The sequence below is a fragment of the Pogoniulus pusillus genome, chromosome 3, assembly GCF_015220805.1.
Source record: "Pogoniulus pusillus isolate bPogPus1 chromosome 3, bPogPus1.pri, whole genome shotgun sequence".
Lineage (NCBI taxonomy): Eukaryota > Metazoa > Chordata > Aves > Piciformes > Lybiidae > Pogoniulus > Pogoniulus pusillus.
Window position 1 is genome coordinate 25,832,788 of NC_087266.1, and position 27,213 is coordinate 25,860,000.

Below are 27,213 nucleotides of genomic sequence, written 5' to 3' on the forward strand. Positions count from 1 at the left end.
TCTTTTGCCTGCCTAGTCCAAGGCCTATGTTTTTCCCAAATTTGAGTAGAGCAAGCCTACGGCTTCACTTATGATGGTCAAGCTCAGCTACCTGCCATTCTAACTGACTGTTCTGTGCCCAATGGCCCATTAATCTTGGGCTGTACTGATAAAAGCAGATGAGCGGGTAACACAAGGTGCTCTGCTGTTCTATTGTGCTTGCTTCTTGCTGCCATCATTGCTCTCTGCTTCTGGCAGTGTTCTGCCTTATTGCATCCTGAACTGCCTGGAAACTGCCTGCCTCGAGTTTACCAGGAAGGGGCTCTAAATGCCTCCACATGATCGGCCTGCATAGCCAGAATCTGTACTGAGACTGCACATCACAAGACATCCTGCCTACACCTAAAAGTTTCCTGCCAATATGGGAAGTCCTGGAGGTACACAGATCGTCCAGAGAAATTGGGACCAGGTTAGAGATCATCTGCCTCCTTTCCCCAGCACCATGTGAAGTCTGGGAAGAATCAGAAGCCTCAGCAGCTGAAATGACACTGACAGAATTACCTGAGAGCATTTTGGGTACTGTCTGAATCTGTGGCTAGCCTCACGAGTTGGGAAATAATATTTTGTGAGTAAATACTTAAAGCCTCTTGTAATTCACTAATTGTCTTCTGCCATAAGCAGAAATGAGTTCCTTCAATCCATCTAGTGGACAAGTGGTATAAATAACCACAGTGTACTGACTGCGGGAACCTTCTCTTCCAGTTCAGTTAATGTTATATTATTGCTAGTTATCTCTAGATCCTATGTTATCATCTGTACAATGTTTCCATGACCATTGCAGAGGAACCTGATTATTACTAAAATTAGTGGTCGAGGGGGCGAGACTCTAAAAATACCAAAATTAATAAACAACATTCATTTTGAAAAATACCATCTCACACCAATTAATTACCCTTCTATAACAGCAGCACAAACAATCAATCCCTTGTGCTCAAGGTTTTCCAGGAGGCAGACACCATGGCAAGCTAGGAACAGGGAGTCATACAATAGAGAAAGGCCAAACAATGCATGCCAGCAGTGTACCACTGGTCACACATACTATTCAAGACCAAACATGTTCCTTGGCACAATTTTGGCCGTTCTAATACTTTCTAAGCTAATGATCAGGCAATGCCAAGGAGAACATCATGCATTAAGCATTGTTTTTAACAGGCAGCATGAAGAAGGCTGCTCCACATCTGGCTTCCATCACCTTACCCAGTCCTCCAGCACTACCCCAGCAGGCCCTTCATTCTCCAATACATGCCATACGCACTCATGCCATACCTCAGGATATGTCATACTTATGTTCAGTGTTAATAAATAATACATAAAGGAAATACACATTGATTTTGCTCTTTACTTCTTTACCTCTTTCCTAATCAAGCGTCTTAGCTTATATTTCATCTCAGTTCTAACCTCCGGTACACTCTTCTAAGTAGCCATTACACAAGGATATTACAAATTGCTAAGTACAGAGAATGTAGTAGAAAAAGAACAGGTATCAGAAAATAAAATTTTGTAGGAGGCATCAAAAGTGGCAGCCTGTGCATGTGTATTTTGAATGCTAATCATAGCATGACAGTTTGGGTGTTACTCACCCCCCACTCTTATAAAGTCACCTAGACTAGACTCAGCCAAGCTGAAAATTAAGATGAAGCTTTATATTTACATCTTAGCACAATATACAAGCAGATATTTACAATATATACAGCTATACACAGAAATTTACACGTCAAAAAAAGTAACACAGAAACACAACACCTCCCTCAGAAACCAGAGTCCCCAGCAGGGGCTCTAAACCACCCTTCCACCTCCTTGTCACCCCTCTACCTTAGAATCATAGAATCAACCAGGTTGGAAGAGACCTCCAAGATCATCGAGTCCAACCTATCACCCAGCCCTAGCCAGTCAACTAGACCATGGCACTGAGTGCCTCATCCAGTCTTTTCTTGAAGACCCCCAGGGACGGTGCCTCCACCACCTCCCTGGGCAGCCCATTCCAATGGGAAATCACTCTCTCTGTGAAGAACTTCTTCCTAATATCCAGCCTATACCTACCCTGGCACAACTTGAGACTGTGTCCCCTTGTTTTATTGCTGGTTATCTGGGAGAAGAGGCCAACCCCCACCTGGCTACAATGCCCCTTCAGGTAGTTGTAGACTTTGCCTTATGTGCAACGTGAGTTTGGAGAATCAGCTAGGGGGGTCAGGAAGCAGAAGCATTAGTTACACAGACAGCAGGTTAGGGAGAAAAGTGCAGGCAGAGACACACAGCCACTCTGTTATCTACGTTTGTGTTCTTGTTTTTATACATCTCAGCAAGCTTATGAGAGACGTAGACAACACCATTGTTTCCCTTTCATAGCCTGTAATCTAATTCTTCTCACCAAAATATTCCAGCTAGCTTCAAACTAGCACACATAGCTATAGGGTAAATGTAAACAGCTACATTAATAAAGAGCTGTTTAGAACAAGGAAGTCCCTCATCATCCACATCAGAAGCTATGAAATGGAGACCATTTACCAAACTATCAAGAGTCTCTATATGAAGATCTCTATAGGTCTCTACATGAAGTACAATTAAGGATAAGGGAGCAAAAATAACCCTAATACATAATTCTGACAATGCAGATTTTGAATTGGTTGAAGGTGGCACAAGTAAGGTCTTGCTTACACCCAGCTAACTCTCTTGCAGGATTTTCAGGGAACTAGACTCATATGACTTATACTGACCATTTAGGTCACCAAATCAGCTTTTTATGGAATTAGACAAATGCAGTAATGAAAAAAGGTAGAGGGTAGAAAGTTGGGGAGAATGAGACAGAAATGAGCACAATAGTCACAACTAAGATAATTTTAAAATGTTACAAAAGCGCTAGCCTATGCATCTGATTTATCACAAAACGGTGCTGTCACATACAGGTAGCTAGAAAATAATCCCTAAATTATAAAAACTGCATCTCTGAAGGATGAACCTAATAGTTCTTCAAGATCTGTGTACCCTGGTGGTTTAAGCTGTTTCTTCCAGAGCACAGACGCTTGAAGCAAAATGAATCAAGAGAACAGCTTTTCCACAAATACAGCAAATTATTCACATGAACTCAGTCACACTTGCACTAAAGTTTCTAAAGGGGCTCTTCACACAGTTGAAGAGTTCTCTTCACTGTAAGGAAATGTAAATTTTGACAGACAGCTGAACAAGTGGAAGAACAAAACAGATGAAGAAAACTAATGCAAATATTTACGTAATCTGTTATATCTCATTTTCCTTAAATTCAGCAGCATGGCAATCTGTTCCTCAATGTATGTGTAACATTTAATGATGTGTTCTGCACTGCCTACTTTAATAAAACCCACTAACTTTAAAACCACTTTGCCTAAGAAAGAGAAGGTGATCAGAAGATCTTATGACAGTTTTCCTTTTTGTCTGATGAAAGGAACAGCAACAGTTTTGTCACTATAGAGTTGCAATATCAGAGAACAGGAAATCGGTCATCTAATCTCAGTTGGTAAAGCTTTTCAGCACAAGCTGCTCTGGGACTGTGGTTCATTCTAATTCACATCAATAGCAACACAGCTGTATGAAGACATATCAATACTAATAGCTTTTCACAGTAGGTATTGCTCTGTGGTAATTTTCCAAGACCACAGTCAGGTAATAGTGTTATGTGCACAAGCCTCCTGTTATTAAAATCTGATATATAAACGTTTTCCAAACTAAATGTCTATTCTAGGTTTCTTTTGTCATTGTGTAATGGGCACTTAAAAATATATAAACACAGGAAGTATAACTTGATGTTTTGTAACAGAAACACATTTACATTGAGGACATGAGAATGCACTGATTTTAACTTAAAAAAAGCATGAATTATTGGCCATACATCCCATACCACTTTTTATACAGATGACAGAGAACTGTTTCCATCTCAGTGATGACAGAGACCAGTTTCTATCTCAGTAAGCAGATCATTCCTATCTACATAAGAACAGGGCTGGCCTCAGATTTGCTAATAAATCTGAGTAAACCTCCAATGAGTCTAACAACTGATGAAAAAAATAAAATTTGGAAGATGAGTGAACTTTACTAAACCTGACACTGAACTTAAGATGTAAGTTCTTCTGAAAACGAAGAGCCTTGAGAGAAAATTAAGCTCTTGTAATAGGTGATGGTAATTGTTTAATAAAGAAACATTTTAATAGAATTGTAATAGGTAATTGTAATTATTCAATAAATAAACATTTTAATAGAATGTTAAGCATGCTTAGCTGCAAACGGCAGTGTATATACAGCTGTTGCAAATCAGGAGATATGCCTAACCTAGAGGTCATGCTATAGATGGTAATGTGCAAAGAATAAGCCAGCTAATTGCTAAGTATTTCAAAGACTGAAACTTTAGGTACATCCTTAATTTTGAGATAAGAGAGAACATGCCACATGTGGGACTCGGGACATTAATCAGTCATATTCCAAGGACTAAGCTTTAGGTGCATCCTTAATTTTGAGATAAGAGAGAACATGCCACATGTGGGACTTGGACATTAATCAGTCATGTTCCAAGGACTAAGCTTTAATTTTGAGAAGTGGGATTCGGGACATTAACCAGCCAAAGGAAGTCCATATTTGGAGATGGGTTAACCAGAGGACACCAGAGGAGGACTGCTTACTTCATCCTCAACGACCACCAGAAGAGAAGGAAGACCCTAACCCAAAAGAAGGAACATGCGCAGAAAGGATGGATTTATGTAATTTGCAGGGTGGAACAACGCAGACAACATAGTATAAATATAGGCTAATTAAGAGACTTGTCACGGCAGTTGGCGGAGCGGTGACTCCCCTGTCGTCCAGCGCTGTAACTTTGCTCATATTCTACTTGCCTAATTGAATAAATTTGTAATCTGGACACTTTGATTTTGAGTCATTCTCAATTTATAACACTCTGGTGTTATAAATATAATTACTCCACAGGGGAAAGGGCAAATTAAGGCACATGAGCCAGACTGCTGTGGCATAAATAAAAGAGATACTACAAACATAATTTGATGAGTTTATAGGAGATTAAAATATGGCAGTCAAGCTGTGTGAGTGAGTTCATAAAACATAGTATGTGCTACAGAACCTTTGAGTTTTTGCCTCTTTGATTAGTGACAAACAGTGGGTTCTGCTAATGGCACAGCATAGATACAGGTTTGGGTAACATCAGGTTCTAGCAAGTTTCTTCACAGGAATGCAATGGTATGGTGGAGGGGCTGCAGCCCCAAAACAGAGGCCTCTCTATGCCTCTACATGCCTGGACATGTTTTTCTGCCAGGACCCATGGTAGTAAACAGGTTGTGTAACACACACACGCCCAGATCGTGTATCCCTGGGGTCCGCCCAGCTGATCCCCATATTTGGGAGGGTCCAGGCAAACAGCTCCTGCCTATTAAGGTAAGGTTTGGCTTACTGCCAACCTGATTGGTCACTTTAGATGGCCAAAAGAGCCACAAATCTCGGCCCACAGTCTATAAAGAGGGGTGCAAAGGAGCACCACATGTTCAGAGGTTCAGACTTAGCTGTTCAGACTCAGCTCTCCGATCCACACTGCAGCCCTGACCTGCATGCAAGGCTTAGACACAGGATCTGGCCCTCACTTTCTTGCAAACCTTCTGAGGCTCAGCCCTCTTGCATTGATCTCGACTCGCAGTTAACCTGTCTGCGTACCTTTGGAAGAAGAGCACATTCACGCCTGCACTTGATAGCTATATGGGGAGTCGATAGGCCACTAAGCCGAGAGCCAGCTGTACATACTCGAATTATCCACGGAGATCAATCTCCCAGCAGCCTGGCACACACTGCATGCCCACTGCTATAGCCTAAGGGAAAGTAGACCTTCCATATTGTCTGCAAACCCACAAACACAGCCCGCTAGCTGTGAGAAGACCGTGCTAGAAGCTGCACGGACAAATCCTTCTCCTGCACCTGGAAATCTTGCCAGCTGACCATCCCTGGACACACAGCATCCAGAAGAAGCAGCAGCATCGAGGCAGAGACCACTTCACACCAGAAGAGAAGGTTAGAGAAATCCTGTTTACCCCAGAGACTGGGAACACTTATCATTTCCCTCACAATCCAGGAAGAAGCCAGCCTCACAAAGATCCGAATACTGGGCATGCTGTGACACAATCCCGAGAGGGTGATTAATACTTAAGGGCAACACATTTAAGTAAGCTTTGATTCCTTTGTAAAATAAGCTACCTCTGCCTTTTAAGTCCTGCATTCATTGCCATAATGTTAAACACACCTATGTGTATTCAAAAATGTCTGAACTTAATTTATTAATATTCTATGAATTCAAAACATTTGGGCTATTTATCATCTGAAGACAAAAAATAAAAGAGATCAAATGTTAGAAATCTAGAAAGCACATATTATCTTAGCCACATTCGTTAGACTATTGCAGGCAAAACTATCTAGGATCGATGCCAACTTCATTCCCATATACTTATCTGACTATTTACAAAAATGCATTATTTTTCATTATTATTTTTTGCACAAAAGCAGATCAAGTCAATAAAAAAAACTCTAGTTCAAGTCTTGGTGAGAATGAAAACACAGACCTCCATATGTCAATATATCATTGTCTTTAGTCAGCAACATCTATCCTTGCCAAGAAAGAGACAAAAAGTGCGACATGTTAAGATCTACACAAATGTAATTCCTAATTACAGGTCAAGCATCAATATTCATTCATATATATTTAAATACCTGGCAGCATGCTATTCTTTAAAGAGTTACAAGATTAGTTTCCATAAGGAACTTGTGGAAACTAATGCCTCCAGAAAAGACTGTTAAGTATTTCTCAACTTACTAAGCCATTTTCAGAATCTCTGTAAACCCAAATCTGCAGTCCTAAGTGGACAAGAGGTTCCTTTGTTCCAGTCCTTCCGCTGCTGCTGAAAACTGCAGAACATGACTATGTCTTTTACTTGGTAACCTTGTAAAGCTCAGGAGAAAAGACCTAAATTACACATTCTAATAGCCTGTATTTTTTTATCAAAACCTGCAGCAGAAGGCAGGCATGTATTCAGCATAGCAGTAGTTCATCTGAAGAATGGAACTGTAACTCTACATGTCTCCAGATGGGTATATGAATTTATGTTCAGCATATAAAAAAAAATCAACTCTCTCTTTATGTTTTCTGTTATGATTAATTGTGGTGCCATTAATCTTGCTTAAACGTATGGTTGGACAATTCCTAATGGCAGGAATCAAAATTCTTAGTGTTGCACAGCTATGCACAACTGAGTCTACAGAGGCCTAAGAACAGCAAAATATAATCTCATCTTATTTTCTTCCAATTCTCCAGGAACACCAGAGACTAGGGATGCTGAGCAGTCTAGCCCTTAGCAGCAGGACGCAGGACACAAAGATTAAATTTGAACATTTTGTAATACTGCCAAGTGTCCCGAGTGCACCTTCAAAAGCTTTTGCAGTAATAACTGATAGACAAGATGTATCCTCCAATTAAATGTTATCTCTGTAGCCTTTTCCAGAACACACTTTCAATGATGGCAAAAATGTATCTTATACCTTTTTAGTTGGTCTCATCCTTGCTTGGAAAACTATGGCGGTTTTATTACTTTAATTTAATAAAGAATTGTAAAATAAACCATTAAACTCTTGAAGAACCAGGATTTCTTGAGTTTACATCTCTTACAAAATAGCAGATTCTTTGAAGCTGCATATCTATATGGGACACATCTATTTCAGATTTTTATTTGTCTATCACTGCTAATGTTGTTCTTTCCATTGTCATATTCAATCTGCATGATATCAGCATGTCACCAATAAAACAGATGTCACATTTTTTTGGTGGTCTTTTTGGGTTTTTACCTCATTGTAATTAGTCATCTCATCTTTCTTGACATGCTGCACTTTACTTGCAGCAATACAGGCACTCTGATGGGGGAAGAGTGATATAACCTAGAGTGACATGCAACAGAATAGCAATAATCTACTAAAATATTTGAAAAGAAAAATCTATCTCTGTTATTTAAGCAGCCTGAAGGACCAAAGGATGTCAAATAGCCTGTCTGTGTCTGAAAAGCACAATTTCTATAGCAAAACAGTACTTGGACTTATTAATGGCTACTCAGATAGCTATCAGCAGTCATACTGTAAAGATATTTAAGAGGTCAGTACAATGAACTAAGGTGTTCTAACATTGTTTCAATAATAAGTTTAAAACTGGTTAAAAGTTATATATGTATGTGTTTATATATTTAAACACTAGACCCAGGTCTTACAGTTTTACTTCAATTTGGGTATTAGATGGAGCTTCTTTTAGAGTGCTTGACATTGTGTCATGTTCTTATAACTCAATTGCTGGTAGGAAAAGACTCAAAATGCCATTTGTGGTTAAAAACTCTATTCTCAGATACATTGTCTAGCTTATTCATGCAGAGAAGTCATTTTACCTTTTGACCTTTCCATTGGACTGAACAAAATAAGTGAAGACGTATTTTAATAGTCCCTATCCTCGAGTGAATTGTGACTGCAACTGAAATTGCCATTGTCTACTGTATTATTCACATTAATTTATTTGTAATACACTTGGTCAAACCATTCAATTTTAGGTATTTACTTCTTTTTGTTTAGATTTATAGTGAAGTTAAAAAAAAAAGAATTAGAAAACCAAAGATTTCTAGACCATTTTAATCAGATATAAAGTACCATAACTGCAATGCTTCATGCAGGCCTAGGTTTTACAATGCTAAGATTTTTACTTAACACGCTAATTCTGTTCATCTGCTTAATTATTCTTTAGGGCAAGGAATAACTTAACTGAAAGCTTAAGCTCATGTTTAAATGCATTGCTGAGGTAGGACATGATGCCCAACATTTTCTCCTTGGAATAACAACACATCTTACGGAATTTTAATGATCTAGTAATAAAAAAGAGCCTAGGGCCCTCTCAGAGATGCTACACATCTTCAGTTCTTGATCTCTTTGGGATCTGGAAGTATCTAAAGCCTGCTGGACTGAGTTCTAGCTGCTTAAGTCTGACTTCATTCAAAAAGGATTTGTTTTCACTGGTAGTTTTGAAAGTCTGGAGAACCTGTCAGAGCACTTGTGGGAAGCTGGCATGCATTAGTAAAAAAAGCATCTCTATGGGATAGAAAAAATTAGTAGGTTATAAGAAGCTATCACAGAAGTTGCAATTAAGAAGAAGTTACAGTTAAGCATGACATTGATAGACACAGGAAGAGTAGTGTATCACTCAGGAATCATTAAAAAGCCAGGCAAACGAACAAAGGATGTGAAAAAGCTCTAAAAGAGTAGTCATAAATATAGTTAACCAGGGTCTATACTAATGGAATGAATGACCAAATTCAGAGATTACTTGGGTAAACAGTAGGTGCCGAGCAGAGACAGCAGCCATATAGGAGAAACACTGTAGACCCACAAAACAGAAAACAGCAAAGGAACATATCACTGTGGTGCTGAGCAGAACAAAGGAACTCCATGGGTAAGCACTGGGCAGAATATTGCTGCTGCAACTTTCACAAACTCAAACGTGTAAGGGCAGCGCTGACAAAGCAATACAAGGTGAACTTGCCGATTCATGGCAATCTGCAAAAAAACCCTGATTCATGAGTGTCTGTGAGAATAATGTGACTGTTTTGGATAAACAGGTAACACAGTACTAACTTACGTGTTCTTCCTTTGCTTCCCCACAGTTTATGTGATCTTTATGAGTTAACTGAATGTCTGTTAATGAAGCTATTATGCCACATTATGACTATATGAAAACATACGAAGAGTCACATAAACTTTTCAGTGAAAATCATGTAAGTAAACCACGTAAGCAAAAAAATTAGGCTGACACACTTCAGAGTATTCATGTGCATACCCATGTCTTGCTGCTTTAAGAAATTCTGCTTTCAAGTAATACAACTCACACACAACGCTTCCTTTATTAGGCCTACTACATCAATAATCAAAATTAGGGTTTCTTAATTATGTATTCTGTACGTACTTATTTCGTATCTAAATAGATAAATACACACACATAGATGGAGCTTTCAAATTCATGCTGTGATGCATACATTATGGGCAACACTTTGATGAGGCTTCAAGTCCAAGTGGACATCAAGCCAAAGAATCTAAGGACAGCATGTTCCCCTGATGCAGAGAACAGGCGTATTTTTGCTGGCTTTCTGTAGAGATCAAGATGCCAAATGCACACTGATGAACCTGGTCACAGGCAGGGCAGACAAGCCTACCTGTGCTTCAAGTGCTCTTTTCTGTCAGCTCCTCGCTGCTTCTTCCCTGCCTGCGCTCCCTGACAGTCTGCTAGCTGGGCCATTGGGCCCTATCTACAGGAGCTCACCTCAGATTTCTACCTCTCTGATCTAACACATCTGCTGGCTCTGCTGTGGGACATCAGACCACATTGCTCATGTCCCATTACCAGGTTGCCTAGTGCATCTGTGAATGTTTCATAAAACCAGTGTTTTCGCCACAGATACCTGAAGATCTGCTGCCGAGAAGCGGGCGACAGCAGTCCCCAGCTCTGGCACTAGTACTGCCGGGCCCGGTGTGCCTTGTCCCTGCTGGGTGCACCTCCACCAACAGTGACGGAGGTTCCACAGCGGCCCCTGCTCACATAGGAACCAGGCCCCGCCATGGCCGGCTGTGGCAAACGCTGAAGCAGCTGCTGCCCCCGGCACGAACATAAAGCTTCACACACAGAAGCTGCGGGAGCACACAGGGAAAAACTGTCACTTGGGAGGTGAAAATCCCTAAAGCTGGCAGGAACCGAGCAAGCTGTAGCACTCCACCGGGCTGGGCCGTGCAGAAACGCGGCTCAGCCGTAACCGGAGGAGGCGGAGCCCCACCGCGTGTTCGCTACCTCCGCGGACGCCAATGCAGCTTGTCCCTTGGCGGCCGCCGTAGCGGCGTCCCTTCCCGGCGGCGCGGGTCGGCGCTGCGGCGGGCGGCGCGCGCTTTTCAAGCGCCATGAGCCTGTGGGTGGACAAGTACCGTCCCGGCGCCCTGGGCAGGCTGGACTACCACCGCGAGCAGGCGGCGCAGCTCCGCAACCTGGTGAGGGGGGCCCACACCTGCCGCTCCGCTTCCCACGGCCTGCTTGGCGGGCTCTGCCCGGTGCCGCCTCCTGGTGTGGCAGCCGCCGGCGGGCGCGTCCCCGCAGTGAGGCTACTTCGAGACATGGTTTAGAGGGCATGATGGTGTTTGGTTGACTGTTTAAAGGGTTTTTTTCCCCGGCTTTAATGATTCTGTAATTTTGTGCTTCAGGAGTCAAGTTGCTACGAGCCTTAAAGCAGCCCATACGGGTCTGCAGGGGCAGAGATTCGCGGTGCAGGCCCGCGGGTTATCTTCCCTGCTCGGCGGGGCTGGAGGGAAGGGGATCCGCGGGCACCGTGCCCTGCTCGGGTGCATGGTCTTGCTGAGGAAAAGGCTGCGAGGAAACTGGCAGCGTAACTTGTTTTCAGCAATGGTGTGCACCTGTGCTTCCTGCTTATGCTATATAGGGTTTAAACTGGAAGAGAGGAGTCTTAAAGTGCACGGTAAGAAGGAGTTCTTTACAGTGAGGGTGGTAAAACACTGGCGCAGGTTGCCCAGGGAGTTTGTGGATGCTCCCTCCCTGGAGGCGTTCAAGGCTAGGTTGGATGAGGCCTTGAGCGACCTGTTCTAGTGGGAGGTGTCCCTGCCTATGGTGGGAGGTTGGAACTGGATGATCTTGAGAGATCTTTTCCAAACTAAACCATTCTGTGATTCTATAAGAACGATCTATGAGAGTTGGCTTAGTCTGTTTACTTAAAGTTAGATGATTTTTTTAAGATGAGCAGCTGAAAACAAAAAGCAGGAATATGTAAATGCTTGGATGTTAAAGGACTGCTTCCCCTGCCGGCTTTAATGACTTGTCTTCACTAGACCACTGGTTTGATGCATTTTCTCAGCTTTTTGCTTTCTGATATATCTAATACGAATTATGTTTGTTGGATTTGGACATATGTTCTCCAGGTCATGCTTTTTTTGTGGTTTCAAGAAACAAACTCATGACTTAATTTGAATATGGGCAAAGGATTTAAATACAATGTCACGGGATCACAGTATGTAAGTCTTGTAAATGAAACATCAAAAATATGACGCTCTATAGAAAATGTCACCAGAGGAAAGAAATCCAGCAGTTATGACTGAGCTGAAAAAGAATTTAATGTAAACTTGGATGACAAGGGAAGGATAAATGCTCTCTGTTAAGGGAAATACTGTCATAGCTGAATAATCCTATTACTTTGTGTTCAGGTTCAGTGTGGTGATTTCCCTCATCTGTTGGTGTATGGACCATCAGGAGCTGGAAAAAAGACAAGAATAATGTGTTTGCTAAGGGAACTGTATGGTGCAGGAGTGGAGAAACTGAGGATTGAGCATCAGAGCATAACGGTAAAAACATTTTATTTTCCATCTACTCCTGGGTGATGTGAATATTTACATACTTATATATTTCTGTTTTGGTACTTTTATGTGAATTGTATTTTTTTTCCCTCTAGGTATTTTCAAGCTCTTTTAATCAGACTAATTTGTTTGCATGAACAAGTACTTCTGCCAGATGTTCTAGTTCCTTAGGACTTCATGAGTGGGAGAATATGGGCATAGTTTTGTCTTCTGTAGCTGGCTGGTTTATTTTTATTTGGTTTCTGGCTTTTTTGTTTGTTTTTGAGGTCAGTTTGGACAGTAGCATGTGTTGCGATAGACTAACTCTCAATTATATGTATACAACTTGATTTGTAGAATAGCCTGTTTTTTGAAAATTATTAGCACTACTCTTTGCATATATTCAAGTTATAACTTTTCTTGTTGTCAGTGACAATTTCAGCATTAGCAAAAATCAATTTCAATTATATGTGCCCTGGACTTAGGTATTTAGTTGTTTATTATTAAAAATTTGTGTTGTCCTTTCAAAATGCTTGTTATGCAAAGCTGAACTAGCAAGGACTTACCAAGCTTTATTGATAACTTAGGTTATTTAATGCTTGCTGTTTAATTCTTGGTAGTGGAACAAATATAATACTTGAATTGGATGAGAAAAATATAGCATATGTTTAACTATTCATGCCCAAAGTCAAGTGTGACATAAATACTAGTGTTTGCTTAAAATCCTTTGCCAAGAGAAGTAAACAGCTTCTTCAGACTTGTCAAGAGTTTTTTCTCCAAAGCTTTTCTTTGGAGAGACAAAGTATCACTTTTTTTGAATGGCTAACTGCAATAGTAAGATTTCTTGTTACAAAACCACAAGATTTGGAATATTCAATAAAATATCAAGTGTTGCTATAATAATAATAACTGTTTTATTAACTGAATGATATGTTGGTATTCCTCCTTTGTAAGTGGAGTTTGTGGTAGGAAATGAGCAGGTTTAGTGTCTCAGCAGTTCTTGTGAGGCTTTTGGTTTACCTGTAACCAGGACAGTTATAATCTACATGATAATACTTTTTATCAGATTTTCAAAATACAGATTTTTAAATGTAATATGCTTACTTTCTACTTAGGCACCTTCTAAAAAGAAAATTGAAATTAGCACCATTGCAAGTAATTATCACCTTGAAGTTAACCCAAGGTAAGTGTATGGTAAAAATGTGCCACTTCAAATATAAGCTGATGATCATACTGCAAGTGGTTTCAACCTGGATATAGAAGGTCCTGATTTCCCAGTTTTTCTGAGCAAATTACATTATGGTCTATGGATTTGAATTGCAAATAGGAGCAGAAAGATGATTTTTTAATTGATCAGCTGTAAAATGAACAAAAATTTGGAGTGCTGAGTACTAAAGGCAGTAGTGTTCTATTTAGCCACATAAGCATGGTGGCATTGAGGACTGTGTAACAGCAACAATTCTGATTTCATAACTTAAATGGTTGAATGTATAATTGAGAACTTTTAGTGGAACCAGTACTCCCCATACCATTAGTTCTCTCACAAATGCGAAAGTAAAGTGATTTGAAAGTAAGCAAGGTTTACCCAGTAACTCTTAAACAAAAAAGTTTAGAGCATAGGAAATAACATCACCACAAAATACAGGGAATCCTGTCGTGAGTGAGGTCAGACATTGACTTAAATGACAGAAACTTTAATGGTGTACTGTATGTCTTGTTTGAAAGTTGTGAAATTGCTGGTGAAATAATCTTCCACTATGAAATTATAAATGAGTTCTCTGTTATTGCTGAGAATAATTTCTCTTTAAGGATAATGTATCTTTAACTATTAGGAAACTATTTTAAAACCTCACCTAGCTCATGAGTAGAACTGTCTTGTTTCATTTTGCTACTTAATTATTTTGCATTGTAATCTGAGGTGTGCTGCCCTGCTGAAGGACAGATTTCCACAGTCAATGTCAACACAGCCTACTTAACAGACTGTGAACTGTGTAGCTAATAAAATTTTGTCTGTTCTGCTGCTTTCTCCTTGGCAAGAATTGGGAAAGTCTGGTTGAGTGGTGACTACAACAAGTGAAACAAATGTCTTTTTCATTTGTTTGCCAGTGAAATACTGCAAAGCTGGTGCTGCCTCTGTGAAGGGATAGTCTTGGATGCTAAAGAGCAGGGGCTTTCCTCCCTCTCTTTTTTGCATTTTCAGTCAGTCTCCATTGGTTATTAAATGTGAGTCAAGCTAGCTGAGCTACTAACCTGGAGACAGAGAAAGCTGTGCAGTGCTGCTCCAGGGTATAGTGAGGAGAAGAGACAGGAAGGAAACCTATTATTTCATCATGTTTTCCTGCATTCTGTGCTGTAATAGCAGGAAGAGACTGATACTTGGATACTAAATCTAACTGCACTGTCTTACAAATGTGCTGGGTTTGGCTGAGCTGGAGTTAATTCTCCTTGGAGCATCTTTCTGGTGCTGTGTTTTTGCAGTGGTGTAGCTGGGTTCTGATAATGCACCACTGTTTTGGCTACTGCTAAACAGAGCATCCAGAATGTGGTTTTCCAACATTTCCCCACTCCAACAGTACGTTGAGGGGTGGGCAAGATCTTAGGAGGGGACACGGCCAGGCAAGCAGACCCAAACTGGCCAAAGGATTAATCCATGCCATATGAGATCAGTTCAGATGTGAGAACTAAGTGAAAGAAGGAAGTGGGGGGACATTTGTCAATGGCATCTGTCCTTCAGAGTAACTGCTACACATGTTAGAGCCCTGCTTCCCAAGGCTGACCACCATCTGTTGATGTGAAGTGGAGAATAACATCTCTCCTTGCTTTTTCTTTCCATGTGCACTCATTTCATTGTGCTTGTGCTATTAATATTAAACTGCTTTGACCTTGTTACTGGGTTTTGTTTTATATTCCCCTCTCCACTGTCCATCTAAGAAGGGGAGTGATAGAGCAGCTTTGGTGGGCATTTGGCCCCCAGCCAGGGCCAAATCACCACAATTACTTGTATAGGTTGTTCATAGAATGACATCTGATTTTCAGGGGGAAAAAAAAAATATGCATTTACGTTAGTCCTTTGATTTATTGTTATTATTATATGGTTAGACTTTAATTTTTCTTCCCATAATGGGTAGAAATGTTAACATTATGTGTCTTTGCCTGACTTATAAGTAACTGAAATTTAGATATCTCAACTTGGAAAAATAAGTTCTATAGGAGTTTAAAGATTTAATAAAATGTTTGACAATGTTTTCACTACTTCCCAATACTGTCCTACTAATCCAGCTTTGCCAACATAAGCTTTGAGTTATTTTTTGTTATTAGGAAGGTAACTTTCAAGAAAGCATGTGTGTTGATCTGAATTCTTATCTCAACAGCTGCTGAATTCTTATTGGTTAGTCAGTTGACCAAGGGGTTACTTAGAAGGAGATGTATTTATATGCAATATGAAAATTTAAAGCAAGTTTTATTCAAACTTCTGGTACAGTGATGCAGGAAACAATGACCGGGTAGTAATTCAGGAACTCTTGAAGACAGTAGCGCAATCCCAACAGCTTGAAACTAGTACTCAACGAGATTTTAAAGGTGAGTAAAACCAAAGTTCAAATTTGTTTTTCAGAGATTTCTGCTGGTTTGTTTGTATGTGCATGTTGTATGAAGGCATATGTAAACCTTTCCCAAATTAACTTCCCAGATTTCTTCCACTGTGGAAATATCTGGAGTGATGAAATACTCAGTATGAGGTTGTCTCTTGTATTGGTTTCTTAGGAGGACTGGTTGTAGTTGAATGTGGCTGGGCAGAGGGAGCTTGGATTCCTGCTGTCGTTTTCCCCAGTCTATCACTGAAGTCCACTGTAACTTAGATTAATGATCTACAGTAGCAAATGAGTTATGAGGTATTGAATTGAGGGGCAGGATTACCTTATGGCAAATGATACTGTGTAAGTTAGGCATTAGCCAGTTATTTGTTAGCATTTTGGGACATGATGTATCTTAGACAGTTTAGAAGCATTTTGTCTGTAGAGTATGAAAGAGCAGTGGGTAAGAAATGAAGAATGCTTTTATGTTGCCACAGCTGGCTTACTTTTCTCGCCATGATTGAACTGCAAGCAAAATCAGAACTGTATAACAAGTGATTGAAGGATAGAGGGTAAACTCAACCGAGTAGAGCAGAAATTAGCTGAAAATGGCCATAGTCTTAGTACTTCATCTCGTTTTCCTCACTTTTCTCAGGAAATACTATATTTCACCTAAGTTGCTAGACCCTGATTTGCTCTACCAGTTCTTGATGTGTGTATCTGTACAGCTGCAGTCATACTATGTACCTTGAAGTATCTAGTAAGCTGCCTGATCTCCGTAGGCTGCATATATAACCAGCAGAGAAGTGGAAGAAGAGCAATGGGCTCATGTGCCTCCAGAACTATTCAGAGCACTGAAAAGAGCCATCTGTGAGCCTGATTGTTCTGAAGTGTTTTATAAATAAGCTTTTGTTTTTTTCCTTGAAAAGACTCTGGAAAGGTGCTGAAGCTACAATAACAAGGCAGACTTCTACTTTTTTTTTTTTTTTGTAAAGACATTGACTTTTAAATGCAAAATGTGTTGAGTGGAATCCTCAAGAAATTTTTGCTATGTCATTATGCCATAAATTCTTTTCCGTTTTTTACTTTAATTCCTTTAAGGAATGCAGGCATGTAGGTTGTCTTAATCTTTATTTTCCTGCCTGCCAAACCATGCTGCTTTTTTCTGCTTGTATCATTTATTTTAGTATTATTGCCTGTATGTCAAGTATTAAATTTGCTTGGAAAGATTTGATATTAATAAAGAAACCCACTATTTTTAATCCTTTTCAGTGGTGCTGTTAACAGAAGTGGACAAACTCACTAAAGATGCTCAGCATGCTTTGCGAAGAACAATGGAGAAGTACATGGCAACCTGCAGGCTGATCCTGTGCTGCAACTCAATGTCAAAAATTATAGGACCTATTCAAAGCAGATGTCTGGCCGTACGAGTGCCTGCTCCCAGCATTGAAGATGTATGTTGAAACAGAAGCAAAAAGAAGTTATTTAAAACTTCTTAATAGATAAGTTCTTGCTGTGGACTTTCCAAAAAGTGACCTAGTTTCTGTTTGTGGCGGGTAACTTGTCAAGCATGTCTTCTAAAAGACTGGTTCATCTGTATTCCAGAAGTGTTTCAAATGGGAGAATCTGTAGGTGCTAAACTGTTTGCTAAGTGTTGCACTTCCTGCTGTTTTCTGTCTAGATCTGCCAAGTCTTGTCCAGTGTGTGTAAAAAAGAAGGCCTGACTCTTCCTCAGGAGCTGGCTCAAAGGATTGCAGAGAAATCTGGCAGGAATCTTCGGAAAGCACTACTTATGTGTGAATCCTGCAGAGTACAACAGTAAGTCATCACTAAAAATTAATGTAAATTACACTCTCAGGCATACAAATGAACTTAGTTCTGACACCTTGTTAGAATAGGACAGTTTGCTTAAATTTTTATGAAAGATATTACTATTATTGTGTAGGTATCCTTTTACTGCTGATCAAGACATTCCTGAAATGGACTGGGAGGTTTATTTGAGGGAAACTGCAAATGCTATTGTTGGACAACAAACACCACAAAGGTAGGTAAATATACTTGCTTACAGCTATAAATTGTGTGCTCTCAAACCTAAAAAACCACCAAACCAACAAAAAATGTTCTCGTTAAAAGTGTGGCATGTTTGCTTTAGTTATATGTGATTTTCTGGCATTTCTGCTGTAGTTGGTACTGTGCAGCTAGCTAGAGGAAATGAGCTTTAAGATTATCAGAGGAGACTGAATAAGCTTCAGAAACTGAAACAAACATTGATTTTTTTTTTTCCCTATTGAAATTTGTAATAAAAAATGATCATCAACTTAGTTGCACATTGTGCTGGGATGTGTGAGGGTTTGGTTTTGTGGGTTTTTTTGTTTGTTCGTTTTTGGTTGATATGGGGTTTTTTGTAAGGGGAGAGGTGTTGGGTTTTGGTGTTTATTTAAGGTTTCCGTTTCTCCCATCTTTAGCAAAATGCACGTTTGCAAAAGAACTGAAAATGAGAAATCATCACTTTTTTAAAGTGCAGTAGGATTCATATGCACAGTAAAATATTTTTAGGCTATTCCATATATTACATTAAATGTCACTTATATTTCTGTACTTAGTTTAAATGCTTGTAGCCTCTGACCTGATATGAAAAGCTGAGAACTGATAATTGTGTCACATTCTGCCACCTAATCATCTTACTCTCTCTTGTAAACAATGAAGACAGAAAACCAGCACAAATTAGTATTGTGGTTGTAACCTTTTTTTTTGGTGTCTTTTCTCACTATTCTTAAGCGTGAATAATAATTTAGATAGAAAGAGGAATTAAAGGGAGACAAGACTGAGGCAAATTGTAATAGCCTTGCAGCTTCTAGTTTAACTTAGACCATTGTAACTAGAGTATATGTAGCTTATCTTACTGTTGTGAATAAAAGATTATATCACAGTATCACACAGTATCACAGTATCATCAGGGTTGGAAGAGACCTCACAGATCATCAAGTCCAACCCTTTACCACAGAGCTCAAGGCTAGACCATGGCACCAAGTGCCACGTCCAACCTTGCCTTGAACAGCTCCAGGGACGTCGATATGTAGTATTTGAGCTTAGAACTGCCCTGTGCAGTGATTTTGGATTTAAAATAGCACACAAAACCAAACACAGAAAAAATGCTTTGCTTGGGTGGACATTTTTCCTGCAGCATATTTCACACATAGCAAAAATACACCAGTGTGCTTAGGAAACATGCTTCTGATATGAGCTGCAACTTGGAGAGGGATCTGAGAGTTCTGGTTGACAGTCCATTAAATGTGAGTCAGCAGTGTGCCCAGGTGGCCAAGAAAGCCAATAGCATCCTGGCTTGTATTATAGAAACACTGCAGCCAACAGGAACAGGGAGGTAAAAATACCCCTGTACTTGACACTGGTGAGGGCACATCTCGAGTGTCCTTTCACTTCTGGGCCACTCACTACAGGAAGGACACTTCGGAGCACGTCCAGAGAAGGGCAGTGAGGGTTGTGAAGGGCCTGGAACTCTTGGCCTACAAGGAATATCTGAGGGAGCTGGAGTTGTTCAGTCTAGAGAAGAAGAGACTGGGAGGGAGACCTCATCGCTCTATACAACTATCTGAAGGGCAGTGGGAGAAAGGAGGGGACAGCCTCTTCTCCTTGGTAGCAAGTGATGGGACTAGAGGAAATGGTTTCAACCTGCACCGGGGAGGTTCAGGCTGGATGCTAGACAGTACTTCTTCACAGAGTGGATTATCAGATATTGTAATGGTCTGCCCAGGGCAGAGGTGGAGTTGCCATCCCTGGGGGTGTTTAAGCAGCATGTGGACTTGGTGTTTAGGGACATGGTTTAGGATTGACTCAAAACTGGGTTGAAGGTTGAACTGGATGATCTTTGAGGTCTCTTACAGCCAGATATTTTCTGTGATTCTAATATTGCATGGTATCTTTCAAACAGGCTTCTGGAAGTCCGTGGACGGCTTTATGAACTCCTGACACACTGCATTCCACCTGAGATTATAATGAAGGTAATTCAGCTACTTTACTCTTAGTATGTTAAAATAATAATGCTATAAATAATAGCCATGTCCTTTCCAAACGGACATGAATGATTGGAAGATACTTTTGTGCTTCATTCAAAAATGTAACCAAAATAGTCCAGGTTATGGCTCTGAAGCAATAACTAAAGATCTTTTCCCTAGTAATAATGATACATAGTGCTCACTTTTTGTGATCATCAGTTGAAATACTAGACTGTTTAATTAGGTTCATGCATAAGTATATTTAGGCAGGAGAGGTTTGAGTTGTGTAGATTCCAGGGGTCAGGAAGATTCTGTTCTCCAATTTAGAAAATGTAAGTGTCTATTTTTGTTGCAGGCTTCCTCATTTACACCCTTGAATAGTTTGCTAATACTTGTTCTGTGCTAACAGCAGCTTCATAGCTGACTAAAAGCGACAGAGAAGGTTTCTCTGAAGACTACTCAGACCACTTTCTGTGTTGAACCTAGAAGTATTTTATGGGCTAATTTTGATATAGTTTGTTTTCTTTTGTAGAAGTTTTGTTGTTAAATGTTCAAAATTTGATATGTACTAGTGGAGAAGTTTGCTGAAAGATAGTACACAAGAAGACCTCTTCAAAGGCATCTTGGGAAGAAAAAAAAGCATAAATGGAACATGGTTGTACTTTTTCAATTTGAGTTTGTTGTGGAGGAAGGGAAAATTAATTGATTGGAGATGATATTCTATAAAATATTTATTAATTTTAATATTCTGAACTCTCACCAACCCCAACCACTGAATTTTAATATTAATATTTGTTCTTACACGGTTATGGAAGACATTCTAGGAATAACATCAAACAGTAACTTGTTAATAACTAGCAAACATTCAAACTATAAACAGAGAGAGGAATTTCCCCACAGTCAAATGCCACCTGGGGTCAATATGCTGCTTGTCCAGTAGATGGGCCCAAGCTCTTTCTGCTCTATGGCAGAAGGCAATAGAGAATTACAGAGGCATTAAAGCATTTACTCACAAATTCTTATTAATTATCAATCACTCTCCGGGGCTATGTCACAGCCTGTGTAAGTGTCCAGTTTTCAGGAACTCTGCCCATAGACATAGAGGCTGGAATTCTCCCAGCTTCAGGAGAAATTGCTGACAGTTTCAGACTTGTTCTCCTGGCTTCTTCTAGATGCTCTGACCAGGGATTCTTAGGCAGGACCTTCAAGTGCAGAGGCAGGATGCTGTACAATCTCAGCATGGTGTCGTGCTGACCACACAGGCTGATTGCATGCAGACAATCCAGGGTCTGCTCCTGGTAACTCACGGCAGTGTTGCTTACCAGGCAGTGATAAGGCAGCAGGTGTGCAGTAGGGTGCACGGCTGCACAGGAGACTAGGCTCCATAGATAAAGGCAGGCAATACAGGTTCTAGTCCTGGTAACTCACCGCAGTGGCGTTCAAGTGTGCACAGCTGGCTGGGAGCCCATGGGAAACTCTGTCTCCGTAGAGAAAAGTAGATAACACAGGCAAATAGTAGCCAAGCAAGCTGCAAGTGTGGGCTTGAATGGGGAACAGCAAAAGGTTCCCTTTTTCACACATGGACTGACTCGTGGGAACGCCTGCACTAGAATCTGGGCTGGTGATTGGCTGGATTCTTTGTGCCCAATATATATGTGGCACTGGACACATTGTCTAGAAAGATTTTAATGAAGAGTGATGTGCAGTTCCTGCTTTTGCACCGTTCTGCACTGTTCACTTTGCAAGTCCATTAGGTCCATTGGAGAGAGAGCTGCCAGCGGTACCTGGACCTGGCTTCTCCTTGGGCCACTTTATCCTGGCTTCCTGCTGGAAGAACCCTGCCTTTGCCATAAACCACTGCTGTTCATAGGAGCATGCCAGCAGTTGGCTTTTTCCCTGCACTGCTAAGGCAGTGCCTCTACACAATCTTTGCCTCGTGGAAGCTGTTTCTGAGACACTTTCGACTTTGCCGCATGGATCTACAGTTTCAGAGGCTTTCAGTTTCAGAGGCTGCCACAGAGATCCATCAGGCACTGTCTCTAAACTACTACTCCACCTCCGTGAGTAAATCAGCCTTTCCGTAGGTTCTCTGCTCAGCCTGACTTATAAGAATTATAGAATCAACCAGGTTGAAGAGACCTCCAAGATCATCCAATCCAAACTATCAACCAGCCCTATCCAGTCAACTAGACCATGGCACTAAGTGCCTCATCCAGTCTTTTCTTGAACACCTCCAGGGATGATGACTCTACCACCTCCCTGGGCAGCCCATTCCAATGGCAAATAAGTAGGGTAAAGCTGTCTTGTGGCTGTTGTGGAGGGCCTGTTGGCCCAAAAGCCGGCTTGTTTATGCCATGCCTTGCCTTGCCTGAACATGTTTTTCTGCTAGGACCCCTGGTTGTAAACAAGTTGTGTAAGCCCACACACTCATCTCGTGTCTCCCTGGGATAAGCCCGTGTGATCCCCATATTTGGGAAAGTCCAGGCAAGTAACTTCTGCCTATTATGGTAAGGTTTGGCTGACTGCCAACCTGATTGGTCATTCTAGTGGCCAAAGAGGCCATTAATCTCGGCCCACATTCAATAAATAGGGGTGCACAGGTAAACAACGTGCTCAGCTCAGACTCTGCACAGCTCAGCTCTGTCTCACCTGCACGGCTCAAACATGTGCTCTGACCCTCACTTGCAGCGCTCAGCCACTCAGACCCCCACGCTCGGATGCCATTGCATAGCTCTGATGCTCAGAGGCTCAGACCCTCGTGCTCTGACTTATTCACAGCTCACCTGCCTGCGTACCTGTTGTGGAGGCAGGAATTAATGTGTGGTCAAGTTGGGAATTTTATACAAAAATAGTTATTTTATTTTCCCAAAAACCCGCCCCCAAAACTATATATACAAAGATTAATTTAGTTTAATTAGCAGATTCAGTTGCTTGAGAATTATCTACAGGGATACCTTCGATAATCTGACTATTTTGGAAGTCAGAGGTTGGAAAAGGCTTTAGCTATTAAATTGTAGCGGTTTTCTTACTAATAAAGCAGAGCTGAGCCAAAATAACTCACGATCAGGCTGACTTCGTCGCGGCCTGTCCCTCTGTGATGGTTTGAGGGTTACCCCGCCCCCCCCACACTTTTGAATTTGCCCCAGCTAACTCAGACGGACCCTGGGAATATAGATGACGCAATTTATTTACAGCTAGCAGAATTTACAAGCAGCTATTTACAATATATACAGTTATATACAATTATATACAGAAATATACAAAGGATAAACAATACAAAAGCACAACTGCCCTCCCAGAAACCTGAGTCCCCAGGAGGGGCTCTCAAGCCACCCCAACACCTCCCCCCCGGCCCTCTCAACCTTACCCCAGTTCTCAGGAAGAAGAGAGGTGCAGCCAAGAGGTTAGGGAGCAGGGTTAGTAGGAGCAGGGTTAGTAGGAGCAGGGTTAATGAGATGTGACCAGGTCTAAGGCAAAAGCAAGAGTGAGGCAAAATGGAGAAAAAGTCTTTCTTCTTCCCAGAGTTCTCAGCGAGACTGTGAGAGAAGTTGACATCAATTGTTTTCATTTCACTGCCCGTTATCTAGTTCTGTTACCAAAACATTCCAGCTTGCTTCAAACTAGCACACCCTCTCGCTCTCCTTCAGAAGCTGCGGAAGAGTCGTTAAGAGGTATTCAGCTCTTACAAAAGGTGTCAATGGGTGAAGCAATCCTTTTGGAGCAGAGCACCAGGGGAGGGGGGGGAGAAGTCTCAGGCAGGCACGAAGGTTCAGGCAGTAACCAACTCCAAGCCGGACGAACTCCAAGGCGGGAACCCCCAAAGGTGGGAAGCCCCCCAATGTTTATACCCTTGCTAGACAAAGGGCAGAGTTACCACTTCCTTAGGCGCAAAAGGGCACAGCCAATCCCAGCCCGATTCCAGCGCGGGCACTGCATGGGGCACTCCTCGTGTGGGCAGGACCCCTTTGCTCACTCCCTTTCATGCCTGCAGGGCAGGCGAGGGGTGGGGGAAACCAGGCGGCTTTCTCTCTCCCCCGAAGTCACGGCAGGAGAGGAATTTAGGGGAATACAGGACTCCAGGACAGTACCTTAGATGCAGAGCTCATTTAAGCCTGCACATACATATATGTAAGGAGCCTATAGTCTCCAGCCAGCTGTGCACATCTGCATGCCATTGCTATCATGACCAGATCCTGCATTGATTTATCTAATGGAGCTCAGACTCCCAGCAGCCGTGCACACTTTGCATGCCTGCTGCCTACCATTGCCTGGTAAAAGCCACTGCCGCTGAGACGGCCAGGAAGCAGACTCTGGATTGTCTGCACATACACACGGCCTGCTAGCCGTGAACAACCGTGCCAGAGACAGCACGATATTCTCCTCCTGCGATGCCTCAAATCCTGCCAGATGATAATTCCTGGACACAGCATCCAGAAGAAGCCAGCAGCACCAAAGGCAGAGATCATCCCTCGCCAGGAGAAAAGGTTAGAGAAAACCTATTTCCCCAGTAACTGGGAAGATTTATCCTTTCCCCTCAAGCCGGGAAGATTCCAGCCTCCCAAGTCTGCGTGTAGCGATCCCCTGAAGTCTGAACGTTAGACACAGGCTGTGACACAACCCCAGAGGGTGATTAATAACTGATAAGAATTGTGAGTAAAAGTTTTAATACCTCTGTAAATATAAGTTATCTCTGCCATAGAGCAGAAAGAGTTTCAGCCCACTCTGCTGGGCAAATAGCATGAAGATCCCAACGGCATTAAGCCATGGGGAAAACTCCTCTCTCTGTTTGTAGTTTAAATGTTTGCTAGTTAAATAACCAAATCCCTGTACATATTTTATCCTAAATTGTTTTCATAACCGTGTACCGAACTGAATATTAATATACAGTGGTTGGGGGTGATGAAAGTTCAGAATATTGAATTTAATAAATATATTTTTATATAAAATTTATATTGCCCCAATTATTTTCTCCCCTCCGCCAAATAGGCGTAGGCACTGAGAATCCCCATCTGCAGCAGTAGCTTAGCCTTTTTCATTTTCTGACTTTCATAAATTACTGAAATTGCTCATAAGCATCCTTGTGAATATTCCCAACCGAATTAGAACCTCTAAATAAAATTTAACTAGTTCTGTGTATAGTTTAGGGGTGGAGCTTGTAGGGAAAATAAAATAATAATATTTTTTATAATTCCTGCCTCAGCAAATTAATCCCCAACCAAATCATTGTGGTGCAGCGAACAGGCTAATTCTATTGTGGAATTTCTTCACAAAAAATAATGCATAATCACAGGAATCTATTTATTTTGGGCTCAGGAAAGCTGTAAAGACCCAGAGGAAATTACAGCAAAATTAGCTGAAAATTCTGACTCTGATCTGTTAGTCTACAGCTGATTATTTTGCTGTGGTTTTGGGTTCGGTGGTGGCCGAATCTGTTGGAAACTATGCACGTGCAGTCTAAAGGATTTATAGATGCTTTAAAAGCCCAGACAGAGGTAAAAATTATGTCAGGACTAGTCTTGCCAGATACATGTCCAGCAACTCCCCTCTGCCTCGGTGAACGTCAATTGAGTTTTTGCCTCCATGGAGGCAAATGCTCTTGCAAGAAAAGTTAGTGGCAGCCGTAAAGACAGAAGTGTGGCAGCACCAAGGGACAAGCACGTCTGTGCCGTAAAAAGCCCCCCTAGCAGTGTGGATTCATCCAGGTCCTGCTCTGTGTGAAATAGAGGCAGAGACTGCCTGCAGAAATCTAAACAGTCACGGTGCCCCACAGATAAGTGGTACAACTCCCTGTGTCTGGGAGTACCGTGATCACTTTAAAGCAGCTGCCTAATTGGTAGATAAAGATCTTGACACTCTTGCCCTGAAGCAGCAGCTCCCCTGTGGAGGCTTCTGCCCCTTCCCTAGGAAGGGGACTTAACTGTTTCTCGCCTCCCCAGCAGGAAGCTAAAACTAAATAATGTGATGGTAGTGGCTCAGTCAGTCTGCACAGTCAACCATTGTTGGGGAAGCTACAGAAGATTAAGACCTGCCCAGTGGAGCCAACAGTGGTCGCTGACCACGTGCCAGGAGGGACCAAGGATAAATCCTTGTCCCAAACCAAATCACTATTGGTCATAGCTTGGCTGTTTTCAGAGAAATTTAGTTTATCCTCTTAATAAAAAAAGTACAGTTTTTCAAATTCTGTTTTCTGGGTGGGTTTGATTTTTTTTTTTTTTTTTTTTCTTTTCTAGGGCCTTCTGACAGAACTTCTACATAACTGTGATGGCCAACTGAAAGGAGAAGTTGCACAGATGGCAGCCTTCTATGAACACCGCTTGCAACTGGGCAGCAAAGCCATTTATCATCTGGAAGCATTTGTGGCAAAGTTTATGGCAATTTACAAGAAGTTTATGGAGGATGGACTAGATGACATGATGTTTTAACTCCAGTGCCCAAAGTCATACACAGGATGTTGTGTCATGATGCCAGTAATGTTGCAAATGTTTTCTGCTTGTCCATGCTTCATTGCTTCTGGTCTACTTCAAAGTCAAATATTTTATTATGTAGTTCCTATAGAAGATAGTGAACTGAATAACAACATTTGGTTTTAGAAACCAAATGGATTGTTTTGACAGCTGCAAAGTCCCTTTTAGATACATACAATATACATTAGCCTTTTAAATTGACAAGTTACCTTGGAAGACATGTAAGATAGTAGCTGCTTTGCAGTATTTGCAAGCTGACATTAAGAAGAGAGAATGTGGATTCTGCATGCTTGCTGTCTGATTGTTCTTGGGTAAGATGTATGCAAAATAAAAAGTATAGAGCTAGAACAAATTACATGCCGAATTAGTGTTTTACACTGCCTGTGACTAGCTAGATGAGTGCATTCATTTGCTTTGTGGCATATGCCACTCCATTGTAAGGCTAAAGGGAGCCACTGAAGTTTAGCAAAACCAAACAAAGTAAGACAAAGGAAAGCCCTGAAATAAAAAAAAACAACCAACTGATACCACCTATAACACTTTATGCTGCAAGTCTTTCTTGTTATGCCTATGTATTATGGTGGCCTGAAAAGGAATGAGTTTATGCCCTTTGTTCCTTCACTTTGCTAATTCAGTCTATTGCTAGTTTGTATATAAAATGAATTAAATTTTGTTTTCCATGGCTGCCTCCTGCTCCCACTTGTT

General features: G+C 41.3%; 1 protein-coding gene across 3 annotated transcripts; it reads left to right on the forward strand.

The window, feature by feature from the left end:
* The first annotated feature begins 10,921 nt into the window (after positions 1 to 10,921).
* Positions 10,922 to 27,195, forward strand: RFC3 (replication factor C subunit 3). 3 transcript variants are annotated; one of them, XM_064172998.1, is made up of 9 exons: positions 10,922 to 11,109; positions 12,331 to 12,468; positions 13,575 to 13,642; positions 15,941 to 16,038; positions 17,304 to 17,485; positions 17,713 to 17,849; positions 17,977 to 18,075; positions 19,981 to 20,050; positions 26,275 to 27,195. In XM_064172998.1, exons 1-9 carry the CDS (start codon positions 11,023 to 11,025, stop codon positions 26,464 to 26,466), a joined length of 1,071 nt encoding a protein of 356 aa, XP_064029068.1. In that variant the 5' UTR covers positions 10,922 to 11,022; the 3' UTR covers positions 26,467 to 27,195. The 3 variants fall into 3 exon arrangements, with proteins under 3 accessions (XP_064029068.1, XP_064029086.1, XP_064029076.1); XM_064173016.1 differs by lacking the exon at positions 10,922 to 11,109 and adding an exon at positions 11,325 to 11,591; XM_064173006.1 differs by lacking the exon at positions 10,922 to 11,109 and adding an exon at positions 12,085 to 12,141.
* The last annotated feature ends 18 nt before the right edge of the window (positions 27,196 to 27,213 follow it).